At 42.3% G+C, this 15,943-nt stretch overlaps 1 protein-coding gene across 3 annotated transcripts in view; it reads right to left on the bottom strand.

Moving 5' to 3' along the window:
* homer2 (homer scaffold protein 2) overlaps window positions 1–15,943 on the bottom strand; it is a 153,879-nt gene that overhangs the window by 78,702 nt on the left and 59,234 nt on the right. For all 3 annotated transcript variants that reach the window (XM_034194850.1, XM_034194859.1, XM_034194845.1), the window contains one exon: window positions 10,940–11,096. In XM_034194850.1, the coding sequence (XP_034050741.1) occupies window positions 10,940–11,096 (157 nt within the window). The remainder of the gene's footprint in view (window positions 1–10,939; window positions 11,097–15,943) is intronic.

The following is a 15,943-nucleotide window of genomic DNA, read 5'->3' as shown; positions in this document are numbered from 1 at the left end:
TACGGAGCTGTTTTTCAGCATCCAGCACTGGTAAACTTCATATTATTGAAGGAAGGATGATTGGAAAAATGTACAGAGACATTCTTGATAAAAAAAATCTGCTGCCATCTACCAGGATAATGAAGATGAAACATGGGTGGACATTTCATCAAGACAGTGATCCTAAACACACAGCCAATAAAACTCCCAACTGGTTTCAGAAAATGGAAAATAAAACTGCTAGAATGGTCCAGCTATTCATCTGACCTGAATCCAATAGAAAATCTATGGAAAGAACCAAAGATCAAAGTTCATCGAAAAGGTCAATGGAATCTTTAAGATTTGAAAACTGTTTGTGTGGAAGAATGGGCCAAAATCATAACTGGGCAAGTCATGCAATTAGTTTCTACATACAGGAGGCATCTTGAAGTTGTCTTTACCAAGAAAGGCTTTTGTATGAATTATTACATAAATTTCAGTCAGGGTGTTTCATACTTCATACTACTGTGTCATTCCATTTTATTACACATCACAATTTTTGTATTTACTTGTTTGTTTGTTTTTTTTTTGTATGTTTGGATTGCTTGCGATGTTACCAACATCTGGTGTAAATTTCATGTCAACAGCACCTTTAGAAACATATTTACTGAGAAAAATGGTGATGTGTTAAATTCTTATTTTACCAGCCGTCTCTCTCTCTCTCTCTGTATATATATATACACATATATACACTCAACAAAAATATAAATGCAACACTTTTGGTTTTGCTCCCATTTTGTATGAGATGAACTCAAAGATCTAAAACTTTTTCCACATACACAGTATCACCATTTCCCTCAAATATTGTTCACAAACCAGTCTAAATCTGAGATAGTGAGCACTTCTCCTTTGCTGAGATAATCCATCCCACCTCACAGGTGTGCCATATCAAGATGCTGATTAGACACCATGATTAGTGCACAGGTGTGCCTTAGACTGCCCACAATAAAAGGCCACTCTGAAAGGTGCAGTTTTATCATACAGCACAATGCCACAGATGTCGCAAGATTTGAGGGAGCGTGCAATTGGCATGCTGACAGCAGGAATGTCAACCAGAGCTGTTGCTCGTGTATTGAATGTTCATTTCTCTACCATAAGCTGTCTCCAAAGGCGTTTCAGAGAATCTGGCAGTATATCCAACCAGCCTCACAACCGCAGACCACGTGTAACCACACCAGCCCAGGACGTCCACATCCAGCATGTTGACCTCCAAGATCGTCTCAGACCAGCCACTCGGAGAGCTGCTGAAACAATCGGTTTGCATAACCAAAGAATTTTTGCACAAACTGTCAGAAACCGTCTCAGGGAAGCTCATCTGCATGCTCGTCGTCCTCATCGGGGTCTCGACCTGACTCCTGTTTGTCCTCGTAACCGACTTGAGTGGGCAAATGTTCACATTTGCTGGCGTTTGGCACATTGGAGAGGTGTTCTCTTCATGGATGAATCCCGGTTCTCACTGTCCAGGGCAGATGGCAGACAGCGTGTGTGGCGTCATGTGGGTGAGCAGTTTCTGATGTCAATGTTGTGGATCGAGTGGCCCATGGTGGCGGTGGGGTTATGGTATGGGCAGGCGTCTGTTATGGACGAAGAACACAGGTGCATTTTATTGATGGCATTTTGAATGCACAGAGATACCGTGACGAGATCCTGAGGCACATTGTTGTGCCATACATCCAAGAACATCACCTCATGTTGCAGCAGGATAATGCACGGCCCCATGTTGCAAGGATCTGTACACAATTCTTGGAAGCTGAAAATGTCCCAGTTCTTGCATGGCCGGCATACTCACCGGACATGTCACCCATTGAGCATGTTTGGGATGCTCTGGACCGGCATATACGACAGCGTGTACCAGTTCCTGCCAATATCCAGCAACTTCGCACAGCCATTGAAGAGGAGTGGACCAACATTCCACGGGCCACAGTTGACAACCTGATCAACTCTATGCGAAGGAGATGTGTTGCACTGCATGAGGCAAATGGTGGTCACACCAGATACTGACTGGTATCACCCCCCCAATAAAACAAAACTGCACCTTTCAGAGTGGCCTTTTACTGTGGACAGTCTAAGGCACACCTGTGCACTACTCATGGTGTCTAATCAGCATCTTGGTATGGCACATCTGTGAGGTGGGATGGATTATCTCAGCAAAGGAGAAGTGCTCACTATCACAGATTTAGACTGGTTTGTGAACAATATTTGAGGGAAATGGTGATATTGTGTATGTGGAAAAAGTTTTAGATCTTTGAGTTCATCTCATACAAAATGGGAGCAAAACCAAAAGTGTTGCGTTTATATTTTTGTTGAGTGTATACACACACACACACACACACACACACACACACACACACACGAGATCTGTTAGAAAAGTATCCGACCTTATTATTTTTTTTAAAAAACCATATGGCTTTGAATCACGTGTGATTGCGTCAGACAAGCTTGAACCCTCGTGTGCATGCGTGAGTTTTTTTCATGCCTGTCGGTTGCGTCATTCGCCTGTGAGCAGGGTTTGAGTGAGGTGTGGTCCACCCCTGTCGTCTATTTTTTAATTGCGAATAAATGTCTGAACGATTTGGAGCTTTGCTACATCAATTTTTTTTCCAGAAACTGTGAGAGACCTCCAGGTGGACACTGTTCGAAAAATTAATATGGCTTTCAGGGACGATTTTATGGGGATTAAACAGATTACGGGGTGTTACTGCCGCTTTAAAGACGGCCCACAACTGCTGAGAGCGCGGCGCGCTCCCAGCCCCCATCGACAGGCTGACACTGTTGGGAAGGTGTCGTAACACGGACCCACAACAGGGGGCGCAAATGAACGGACAATGGATAAGAAAAGGAGTAACAATTTAATGTTGCGAAAGAACACAACGGAATATAAACAAGAATAATGATGCCAATCATACACAGGAGGACTGCGGGCAGGCTTGAAGATAGGAGACCTCGGATGAACGAAGAGCCGGGGCCCACACCGCTTCTACCACCAACGGCCTGAAGAACACCGAAGCCGCCAAGCCCTGAGTCCCCAGGTGGTCTCTGTCCTCCGTTGTCGGCCCTGGTACTGCTGGCAGACAGAAACAGAAGGTGGTGAGTGTGAGTCCTCACACCCAGCAACCTTTATAAGTAATTCCTCCGGGAGGGATAACCTCCACCTCCAGGAAACGTCTTTACTCGTGCAGCTCCCGTTTGTCCCTCTCCTGGGTCTTCACGGGCATGCGACTGCACACAGAACAATATTAGATTAACAGTAATCACAGCAGAGAAGGTTACCTCTAGTCGTAGAAGATTTCTCGGCGAGGAGGTGGAGTTGCCGTCCGGCCTTTATGGTGATGGTGATGAGATGAATGAGTGACAGCTGGTGTTGAGGATGAGTGACAGCTGTCACTCCCAGTGGCTCTGGCGCCCTCTTGTGCTTGAAGCCCGCACTCCAAGCAGGGCGCCATCTGGTGGTGGTGGGCCAGCAGTACCTCCTCTTCAGCGGCCCACACAACAGACACCCCGCTGGAACAACCAGATCATTTCCAACGTGAAAGCTTTGTTGATATGGGACCTCATCTGACTTTCACAAAAAGGCAGAAGATGTGGACATCAGCACTTTTTCCAGCACATTCCACCGTTACAGGAGTTTTTGTCATGGAAAGAAAAGCGGAGGGACGCGCCACGGCTCCGTTCATTACGCGGGACAAAACCACCTCGGTGTTGGTCTCTCAGGACAGCTTTCAGGTGGATTTCAGACAGATTCCGGTTGCTTTCCAGTCGTGTGAATATCCGATTGTGATTGTGCATGAGCTGGACATGCCAGAACATGTCCCGTGAGGCTTCATCACGGCGTTGCTTTGCGCCGAGTGGCTGCACCGCGACGCGCGGAACTCCTCCGCACGTCTGTCTTAATGTGCCGGAAAAATGCTGATGTTCATGTCTTTTCACAAGTCCTGTGCTAGTCAGATGACATACTGGATCAAGACAGCATCCAGTTTAAAAATGAACAGCACATTTCACTGTTACAAGAGTTTTTGTCATGGAAAGAGAAGCTGCTCCACGGCGCGTCACGGTGCAGCCGCTCGGCGCAAAGCAACGCCGTGATGAAGCCTCACGGGACATGTTCTGGCATGTCCAGCTCATGCACAATCACAATCGGATAATCACATGACTGGAAAGCTACCGGAATCCGTCTGAAATCCACCTGAAAGTTGTCCTGAGAGGCCAACACCGAGGTGGTTTTGTCCCGCGTAATGAATGGAGCCGTGGAGCGTCCCTCCACTATTCTTTCCATGAAAAAAACTCCTGTAACGGTGGAATGTGCCGGAAAAAGTGCTGATGTCCACATCTTCTGCCTTTTTGTGAAAGTCAGACGAGGTCCCGGATCAACAAAGCGTTCACGTTGGAAATGATCTGGATGTTCCAGCGGGGTGTCAGCCTGTCGATGGGGGCTGGGAGCGCGCCGTGCTCTCAGTAGTTGTGGGCCGTCCTTAAAGCGGCAGTACCCCCCCGTAATCTGTTTAATCCCCATAAAGTTGTCCCTGAAAGCCATATTAATTTTTCGAACGGTGTCCACCTGGAGGTCTCTCCCAGTTTCTGGAAAAAAATTGATGCAGCAAAGATCCAAATCGTTCAGACATTTATTCGCAATAAAAAAATAGACGAGAGGGGTGGACCAGTGCTCACACAAAGCCTGCTCACAGGCGAATAACGCAACTGACAGGCATGAAAAAACTCACGCATGCGCACGAGGGTTCAAAATTGTCTGACGCAATCACACGTGATTCAAATCCATATGGTTTATTAAAAAAATAATAAGGTCGGATACTTTTCTAACAGACCTCATATATATATATATATATATATATATATATATATATATATATATATATATATATATATATATATATATATAAAATCCCTGTTGCAGTGTGTGCAAACCTCGTGAAAAACTACAGGAAACGTCTGACCTCTGTAATGGCAGACAAATATTTCTGTACCAATTGTTAAGCTCTGTTTTCCTTAGGGCGTCAAATACTTATTTTATGCAATAAAATGCAAATTAATTATTTAAAAATCATACAATGGGATTTTCTGGATTTTTTTTTTTTTTTTTTAGATTATGTCTCTCACAGTTGAAGTGTACCTACGATAAAAATTACAGACCTCTCCATTCTTTGTAGGTGGGAAAACCTGCAAAACTGACAGGGGGTCAAATACCTATTTTCATCCCTGTGTGTGTGTGTGTGTGTGTGTGTGTGTGTGTATATATATATCTTGCATGCCTCTACTGGTGGTTGGGTCTCACTGCGGTATTGTATCACTTCCTGTTCCGGAGCACAGCGGTGTTTTTCTGTATCTGTTAGCTGTTTAATCTGCGCAGTTAGATTGATCTAGTTTCTAGATTACGATTTGTTTCCCAGTGTAATCTTTACGTGCCTTAACTAAAGCACTCCTTCTGCTGAATCACCTCTAAATTATTTACACATTATTCACTTTGCGTGTTTTTAGGAATCCGCTAGCTTAGCGTAGCTACTAGCTCTTAGCCGATTTAGCATGGCGGCTTCTCTTGTCTCTCCCGCACTTTTCTGCTCTGGGTGTGAAATGTTTAGTTATTCCTCGGCCTCCTTTAGCAGTAACGGTACTTGTAATAAGTGCAGCTTATTCGTAGCTTTGGAGGCCAGGCTGGGCGAATTGGAGACTCGGTTCCGCACCGTGGAAAATTCTACAGCTAGCCAGGCCCCTGTAGTCGGTGCGGACCAAGGTAGCTTAGCCGCCGTGAGTTACCCCCTGGCAGATCCCGAGCAGCCGGGAAAGCAGGCTGACTGGGTGACTGTGAGGAGGAAGCGTAGCCCTAAACAGAAGCCCCGTGTACACCGCCAACCCGTTCACATCTCTAACCGTTTTTCCCCACTCGACGACACACCCGCCGAGGATCAAACTCTGGTTATTGGCGACTCTATTTTGCGAAATGTGAAGTTAGCGACACCAGCAACCATAGTCAATTGTCTTCCGGGGGCCAGAGCAGGCGACATTGAAGGAAATTTGAAGCTGCTGGCTAAGGCTAAGCGTAAATTTGGTAAGATTGTAATTCACGTCGGCAGTAATGACACCCGGTTACGCCAATCGGAGGTCACTAAAATTAACATTAAATCGGTGTGTAACTTTGCAAAAACAATGTCGGACTCTGTAGTTTTCTCTGGGCCCCTCCCCAATCAGACCGGGAGTGACATGTTCAGCCGCATGTTCTCCTTGAATTGCTGGCTGTCTGAGTGGTGTCCAAAAAATGAGGTGGGCTTCATAGATAATTGGCAAAGCTTCTGGGGAAAACCTGGTCTTGTTAGGAGAGACGGCATCCATCCCACTTTGGATGGAGCAGCTCTCATTTCTAGAAATCTGGCCAATTTTCTTAAATTCTCCAAACCGTGACTATCCAGGGTTGGGACCAGGAAGCAGAGTTGTAGTCTTACACACCTCTCTGCAGCTTCTCTCCCCCTGCCATCCCCTCATTACCCCATCCCCGTAGAGACGGTGCCTGCTCCCAGACTACCAATAACCAGCAAAAATCTATTTAAGCATAAAAATTCAAAAAGAAAAAATAATATAGCACCTTCAACTGCACCACAGACTAAAACAGTTAAATGTGGTCTATTAAACATTAGGTCTCTCTCTTCTAAGTCCCTGTTGGTAAATGATATAATAATTGATCAGCATATTGATTTATTCTGCCTTACAGAAACCTGGTTACAGCAGGATGAATATGTTAGTTTAAATGAGTCAACACCCCCGAGTCACACTAACTGTCAGAATGCTCGTAGCACGGGCCGGGGCGGAGGATTAGCAGCAATCTTCCATTCCAGCTTATTAATTAATCAAAAACCCAGACAGAGCTTTAATTCATTTGAAAGCTTGACTCTTAGTCTTGTCCATCCAAATTGGAAGTCCCAAAAACCAGTTTTATTTGTTGTTATCTATCGTCCTCCTGGTCGTTACTGTGAGTTTCTCTGTGAATTTTCAGACCTTTTGTCTGACTTAGTGCTTAGCTCAGATAAGATAATTATAGTGGGCGATTTTAACATCCACACAGATGCTGAGAATGACAGCCTCAACACTGCATTTAATCTATTATTAGACTCTATTGGCTTTGCTCAAAAAGTAAATGAGTCCACCCACCACTTTAATCATATCTTAGATCTTGTTCTGACTTATGGTATGGAAATAGAAGACTTAACAGTATTCCCTGAAAACTCCCTTCTGTCTGATCATTTCTTAATAACATTTACATTTACTCTGATGGACTACCCAGCAGTGGGGAATAAGTTTCATTACACTAGAAGTCTTTCAGAAAGCGCTGTAACTAGGTTTAAGGATATGATTCCTTCTTTATGTTCTCTAATGCCATATACCAACACAGTGCAGAGTAGCTACCTAAACTCTGTAAGTGAGATAGAGTATCTCGTCAATAGTTTTACATCCTCATTGAAGACAACTTTGGATGCTGTAGCTCCTCTAAAAAAGAGAGCTTTAAATCAGAAGTGCCTGACTCCGTGGTATAACTCACAAACTCGTAGCTTAAAGCAGATAACCCGTAAGTTGGAGAGGAAATGGCGTCTCACTAATTTAGAAGATCTTCACTTAGCCTGGAAAAAGAGTCTGTTGCTCTATAAAAAAGCCCTCCGTAAAGCTAGGACATCTTTCTACTCATCACTAATTGAAGAAAATGAGAACAACCCCAGGTTTCTTTTCAGCACTGTAGCCAGGCTGACAAAGAGTCAGAGCTCTATTGAGCTGAGTATTCCATTAACTTTAACTAGTAATGACTTCATGACTTTCTTTGCTAACAAAATTTTAACTATTAGAGAAAAAATTACTCATAACCATCCCAAAGACGTATCGTTATCTTTGGCTGCTTTCAGTGATGCCGGTATTTGGTTAGACTCTTTCTCTCCGATTGTTCTGTCTGAGTTATTTTCATTAGTTACTTCATCCAAACCATCAACATGTTTATTAGACCCCATTCCTACCAGGCTGCTCAAGGAAGCCCTACCATTATTTAATGCTTCGATCTTAAATATGATCAATCTATCTTTGTTAGTTGGCTATGTACCACAGGCTTTTAAGGTGGCAGTAATTAAACCATTACTTAAAAAGCCATCACTTGACCCAGCTATCTTAGCTAATTATAGGCCAATCTCCAACCTTCCTTTTCTCTCAAAAATTCTTGAAAGGGTAGTTGTAAAACAGCTAACTGATCATCTGCAGAGGAATGGTCTATTTGAAGAGTTTCAGTCAGGTTTTAGAATTCATCATAGTACAGAAACAGCATTAGTGAAGGTTACAAATGATCTTCTTATGGCCTCGGACAGTGGACTCATCTCTGTGCTTGTTCTGTTAGACCTCAGTGCTGCTTTTGATACTGTTGACCATAAAATTTTATTACAGAGATTAGAGCATGCCATAGGTATTAAAGGCACTGCGCTGCGGTGGTTTGAATCATATTTGTCTAATAGATTACAATTTGTTCATGTAAATGGGGAATCTTCTTCACAGACTAAAGTTAATTATGGAGTTCCACAAGGTTCTGTGCTAGGACCAATTTTATTCACTTTATACATGCTTCCCTTAGGCAGTATTATTAGACGGTATTGCTTAAATTTTCATTGTTACGCAGATGATACCCAGCTTTATCTATCCATGAAGCCAGAGGACACACACCAATTAGCTAAACTGCAGGATTGTCTTACAGACATAAAGACATGGATGACCTCTAATTTCCTGCTTTTAAACTCAGATAAAACTGAAGTTATTGTACTTGGCCCCACAAATCTTAGAAACATGGTGTCTAACCAGATCCTTACTGTGGATGGCATTACCCTGACCTCTAGTAATACTGTGAGAAATCTTGGAGTCATTTTTGATCAGGATATGTCATTCAAAGCGCATATTAAACAAATATGTAGGACTGCTTTTTTGCATTTACGCAATATCTCTAAAATCAGAAAGGTCTTGTCTCAGAGTGATGCTGAAAAACTAATTCATGCATTTATTTCCTCTAGGCTGGACTATTGTAATTCATTATTATCAGGTTGTCCTAAAAGTTCCCTAAAAAGCCTTCAGTTAATTCAAAATGCTGCAGCTAGAGTACTGACGGGGACTAGAAGGAGAGAGCATATCTCACCCATATTGGCCTCTCTTCATTGGCTTCCTGTTAATTCTAGAATAGAATTTAAAATTCTTCTTCTTACTTATAAGGTTTTGAATAATCAGGTCCCATCTTATCTTAGGGACCTCGTAGTACCATATCACCCCAATAGAGCGCTTCGCTCTCAGACTGCAGGCTTACTTGTAGTTCCTAGGGTTTGTAAGAGTAGAATGGGAGGCAGAGCCTTCAGCTTTCAGGCTCCTCTCCTGTGGAACCAGCTCCCAATTCAGATCAGGGAGACAGACACCCTCTCTACTTTTAAGATTAGGCTTAAAACTTTCCTTTTTGCTAAAGCTTATAGTTAGGGCTGGATCAGGTGACCCTGAACCATCCCTTAGTTATGCTGCTATAGACGTAGACTGCTGGGGGGTTCCCATGATGCACTGTTTCTTTCTCTTTTTGCTCTGTATGCACCACTCTGCATTTAATCATTAGTGATCGATCTCTGCTCCCCTCCACAGCATGTCTTTTTCCTGGTTCTCTCCCTCAGCCCCAACCAGTCCCAGCAGAAGACTGCCCCTCCCTGAGTCTGGTTCTGCTGGAGGTTTCTTCCTGTTAAAAGGGAGTTTTTCCTTCCCACTGTAGCCAAGTGCTTGCTCACAGGGGGTCGTTTTGACCGTTGGGGTTTTACATAATTATTGTATGGCCTTGCCTTACAATATAAAGCGCCTTGGGGCAACTGTTTGTTGTGATTTGGCGCTATATAAAAAAAATTGATTGATTGATTGATATATATATATATATATATATATATATATATATATATATATATATATATATAAACACAGGAACATGATGGGATAAAAGAAAAGGTCACAATTCAGAGAACACCATGCACAGGAATGGATGAAGTAATAAATGAATACACATCTGTAAAGGTAAATGTTTAACAGAATGCAGTGGCAAACACTTAATAAACCTTTGAACGTCAATTTACATGTGATAAGGACAAGTTTCCATCTGTTGCTGTGACAATGTGCTCACTTTCATGTCAAGTTAAAATCTCAGACAACAGACTGTGCCCAACTAAATATGAATAAAAGGCTGTGCAAAATGATTTGCAGCTTCAAGGGGCAGGAAGCACAGAGCATGCTCCAACTTGATCGATCGATCGATCCAGACAGACTGCAGTTTCTTCTTCTACCAGGTTGGGGCGATCTATCTATAGATACCATAATTGTTTTGCATTTTCCAAAGGTATTTATGCACAAGAACTTCAGAATTATAAAAGCATAGATTCATATTAAGTGCATACAGGTCTTGCTACCAAAAACAAAAAACAAACAAACAAACAAAAAAAAAAACATGAATTATGCTTGTCTGAACACAGCTGAAGAGGTTACTTAAACCTAAACATATAACATGATCAGCACCAAGTAAACAGATATACTTGCAATATCTGCTTAAGAATGGACCAATGTTCTGGTCACATATCACAGCTGCTACAAATTATACTGCATAAGCATTTGTAACTATGATGTGTAACAGCAGATATTAAAAATGACTGCATGTTATTGTTTTACTGACTCAGACATTGGAAATGAATGTGGAGGAAACAAGCACGAGCAGCAGAAATGAAAAATGGTAATCATATGTTGATACTGATTACTGTGAGCTGTACTCTTGTCCCTTTTGTTGCCATGCTGAGTGCTCTTCTTTAACTTCAACCATCTCTCCTGAGAGCAGCTTAATGAATACCATCCTCTTTTTCCCATCTTAACACACAGTAGACCCACATACCTTGGATCCATCCACGCTGATGATGCGATAGCTGTTACGTGTGCTATCATAAAAATAGGAGACAGTGACAGCCTGTTTGCTGGCAGGTACCCAGTTCCTCTTAGTGTTTGGGTCAATTTGGAAGACATGAGCTCTCGTGGTGTAGATTGGCTGCTCCCTGGAAAAAAAGACAACAGATGAGTGGGTCAGCAACTACAGGCCACTATGCCACTACCCTGCACGCTCAAAAGCTATTAAAATATAAAAAAGGAAACACAAACAAACTCAGCTCTAAACTAGAGATGTGTGAGCATGCTCACACAATGATACCTCCATACTAGCTGTTTGCAAGTACTGGTAGCAGTAAATGTTTTCTGAAGAATGGATGATTTGTAATTTTGTGTACGAGGAAAAGTATCCGACCTTTTTATTTTTTTCAAAAACTATATGGATTTGAATCATGTGCGCTTGCATCAGACAAGCTTGAACCTTCGTGCGCATGCGTGAGTTTTTTCACGCCTGTCGGTTGCATCATTCGCCTGTGGGCAGGGTTTGAGTGAGCACTGGTCCACCCCCCTCGTCGAATTTTTATTGTCAGTGAAATGGCTGAGAGGCTGCCGCTTTGCTCCATAAATTTTTTTCAGAAACTGTTAGAGACAGCCAGTTGGAAACCATTCGAAAGATTCAGATGGATTTCGGTGAATATTCTGTCGGTATCACACGGATTAAGGACCATTAAAACTGGATTAAAAACGGCCCACGGCGGCGGAGGGCGCACTGCGCCCCGAGTGGCCGTCAACAGGCTGGAACGAGCAGATCACTTCCAAATTTAAGGCTCTGTTGATGCAGGACGTCATGTGACTAGCAGAGAAGTTTCAGAAGAGGTCGGGATCAGCACTTTATCGGCACATTCAAATCAAATCAATTTTATTTATATAGCGCCAAATCACAACAAACAGTTGCCCCAAGGCGCTTTATATTGTAAGGCAAAGCCATACAATAATTACGGAAAAACCCCAACGGTCAAAACAACCCCCTGTGAGCAAGCACTTGGCGACAGTGGGAAGGAAAAACTCCCTTTTAACAGGAAGAAACCTCCAGCAGAACCAGGCTCAGGGAGGGGCAGTCTTCTGCTGGGACTGGTTGGGGCTGAGGGAGAGAGCCAGGAAAAAGACATGCTGTGGAGGGGAGCAGAGATCAATCACTAATGATTAAATGCAGAGTGGTGCATACAGAGCAAAAAGAGAAAGAAACACTCAGTGCATCATGTGAACCCCCCAGCAGTCTAAGTCTATAGCAGCATAACTAAGGGATGGTTCAGGGTCACCTGATCCAGCCCTAACTATAAGCTTTAGCAAAAAGGAAAGTTTTAAGCCTAATCTTAAAAGCAGAGAGGGTGTCTGTCTCCCTGATCCGAATTGGGAGCTGGTTCCAGAGGAGAGGAGCCTGAAAGCTGAAAGCTCTGCCTCCCATTCTACTCTTACAAACCCTAGGAACTACAAGTAAGCCTGCAGTCTGAGAGCGAAGCACTCTATTGGGGTGATATGGTACTATGAGGTCCCTAAGATAAGATGGGACCTGATTATTCAAAACCTTATAAGTAAGAAGAAGAATTTTAAATTCTATTCTGGAATTAACGGGAAGCCAATGAAGAGAGGCCAATATGGGTGAGATATGCTCTCTCCTTCTAGTCCCTGTCAGTATTCTAGCTGCAGCATTTTGAATTAACTGAAGGCTTTTCAGGGAACTTTTAGGACAACCTGATAATAATGAATTACAATAGTCCAGCCTAGAAGAAATAAATGCATGAATTAATTTTTCAGCATCACTCTGAGACAAGACCTTTCTAATTTTAGAGATATTGCGCAAATGCAAAAAAAAGCAGTCATACATAATTTGTTTAATATGCGCATTGAATGACATATCCTGATCAAAAATGACTCCAAGATTTCTCACAGTATTACTAGAGGTCAGGGTAATGCCATCCAGAGTAAGGATCTGGTTAGATACCATGTTTCTAAGATTTGTGGGGCCAAGTACAATAACTTCAGTTTTATCTGAGTTTAAAAGCAGGAAATTAGAGGTCATCCATGTCTTTATGTCTGTAAGACAATCCTGCAGTTTAGCTAATTGGAGTGTGTCCTCTGGCTTCATGGATAGATAAAGCTGAGTATCATCTGCGTAACGATGAAAATTTAAGCAATGCTGTCTAATAATACTGCCTAAGGGAAGCATGTATAAAGTGAATAAAATTGGGATCTAATAGACATGTTGATGGTTTGGAGGCAGTAACTAATGAAAATAACTCAGACAGAACAATCGGAGAGAAAGAGTCTAACCGAATACCGGCATCACTGAAAGCAGCCAAAGAGAACGATATGTCTTTGGGATGGTTATGAGTAATTTTTTCTCTAATAGTTAAAATTTTATTAGCAAAGAAAGTCATGAAGTCATTACTAGTTAAAGTTAAAGGAATACTTGGCTCAATAAAGCTCTGACTCTGTCAGCCTGGCTACAGTGCTGAAAAGAAACCTGGGGTTGTTCTTATTTTCTTCAATTAGTGATGAGTAGTAAGATGTCCTAGCTTTACAGAGGGCTTTTTTTTATAGAGCAACAGACTCTTTTTCCAGGCTAAGTGAAGAGCTTCTAAATTAGTGAGACGCCATTTCCTCTCCAACTTACGGGTTATCTGCTTTAAGCTGCGGGTTTGTGAGTTATGCCACGGAGTCAGGCACTTCTGATTTAAAGCTCTCTTTTTCAGAGGAGCTACAGCATCCAAAGTTGTCTTCAATGAGGATGTAAAACTATTGACGAGATAATCTATCTCAGTCACAGAGTTTAGGAAGCTACTCTGCCTTGTGTTGGTATATGTCATTAGAGAACATAAAGAAGGAATCACATCTTTAAACCTAGTTCCAGCGCTTTCTGAAAGACTTCTACTGTAATGAAACTTATTCCCCACTGCTGGGTAGTCCATCAGAGTAAATGTAAATGTTATTAAGAAATGATCAGACAGAAGGGGGTTTTCAGGGAATCCTGTTAAGTCTTCAATTTCCATACCATAAGTCAGAACAAGATCTAAGATATGATTAAAGTGGTGGGTGGACCCATTTACATTTTGAGCAAAGCCAATTGAGTCTAACAATAGATTAAATGCAGTGTTGAGGCTGTCATTCTCAGCATCTATGTGGATGTTAAAATCGCCCACTATAATTATCTTATCTGAGCTAAGCACTAAGTCAGACAAAAGGTCCAAAAATTCACAGAGAAACTCACAGTAACGACCAGGTGGATGATAGATAACAACAAATAAAACTGGCTTTTGGGACTTCCAATTTGGATGGACAAGACAGACAAACTTTCAAATGAATTAAAGCTCTGTCTGGGTTTTTGATTAATTAATAAGCTGGAGTGGAAGATTGCTGCTAATCCTCCGCCTCGGCCCGTGCTACGAGCGTTCTGGCAGTTACTGTGACTCGTGGGCGTTGACTCATTTAAACTAACATATTCCACTCCACTGTTAAAGGAGATTTTGTAATGAAAGACGTGCGGACGGATTCGCGCGTCGGGACGCACCCGCTCACAGCCCCTGGACAAACAACACCTCTGTGTTGGAAGTCTCACAAGACAAGTTGGAACATGCCCAGCTGTTAAACAATTTCTTGGATACTCACTCGACTGAAAAGCCATCAAAAGCCCTCTGAATCTTCTGAATGGTTTCCAACACGGAGGTGTTTTTTTGTTGCGCGCAATGAGCGGCTCCGTGCCGACGCACGAAATCCTCCGCACGTCTTTCACTGCAAAATCTCCTTTAACAGTGGAATGTGCCACAAAAGTGCTATGTCCAGCTCTCTTGCCATTTCTGTGGTAGTCACACGATGTCCAGGATCAACACAGCGTTCAGTTTACAAATGATGTGGTCGTTCCAGCCTGTCGATGGCCGCTCGGTGCGCCGCGCACCCTCCGCCGCTGTGGGCTGTCTTTAAAAAGGTTTTAACACTCCTTAATCCATGTGACGCCGACAGAATCTTCACCGAAATCCATCTAAATCTTTCGAATGGTTTCCAACTGGCTGTCTCTAACAGTTTCTGAAAAAAATTCATGGAGCAAAGCGGCAATCTCTCAGCCATTTCCCTGACAATAAAAATCCAACGTGGGGGGTGGACCAGTGCTCACTCAAAGCCTGCCCACAGGCGAATGACGCAACAGACAGGCGTTAAAAAACTCACGCATGCGTACGAAGGTTGAAGCTTGTCTGATGCAAGCGCAGATGATTCAAATCCATATAGTTTTTGAAAAAAAATAAAAAGGTCAGATAGTTTTCTCACAGACCTCGTATTTTTTTCTGTAAAAGTAAAAACTCACTTGATTTTGAAAGATGATATCATAAGCTTTAAATAAAAATAGTGTCATTTTTTTTCTTCACATTCTAAGGATCCGAAATACAATATGGCATCCAAAATGGCCTCCGTTTAGCAATAATCCAATATCTTTGCAAATACACAAGATATAATTACAAAGTATCTAAATATAGGTTTTCTGACACAAGGAAACCAATGTAATCAAACTATGTAATTACACTACGTAATTAACAGAATATAAAAGGATTGAGTAGTTCTACAACCCCAATTCCAATGAAGTTGGGACATTGTGTGAAATGTAAATAAAAACAGAATACAATGATTTGCAAATACTCTTCAACCTATATTCAATTGAATACACCACAAAGACAGGATATTTAATGTTCAAACTATTAGACTTTTTTTTATTTTCTACAAATATTTGCTCATTTTGAAATTGATGCCTGCAACACATTTCAAAAAAGCTGGGACAGGGGCAACAAAAGACTTTGAAAGTTGATGAATGCTCAAACAACATCTGTCTGGAACATTCCACAGGTGAACAGATTAATTGAAAACAGGTGAGTGTCATGATTGGGTATAAAAGGAGCATCCGAAAAGGCTCAGCCGTTCACAAGCAAAGTTGGGGCGAGTATCACCACTTTGCGAACAACTGTGTGAAAAA

Source organism: Thalassophryne amazonica, chromosome 2 (assembly GCF_902500255.1).
Source record: "Thalassophryne amazonica chromosome 2, fThaAma1.1, whole genome shotgun sequence".
Taxonomy (NCBI): domain Eukaryota; kingdom Metazoa; phylum Chordata; class Actinopteri; order Batrachoidiformes; family Batrachoididae; genus Thalassophryne; species Thalassophryne amazonica.
Note: the sequence above shows the minus strand (reverse complement) of the source record. Positions and strands in the feature narration are given on the sequence as shown.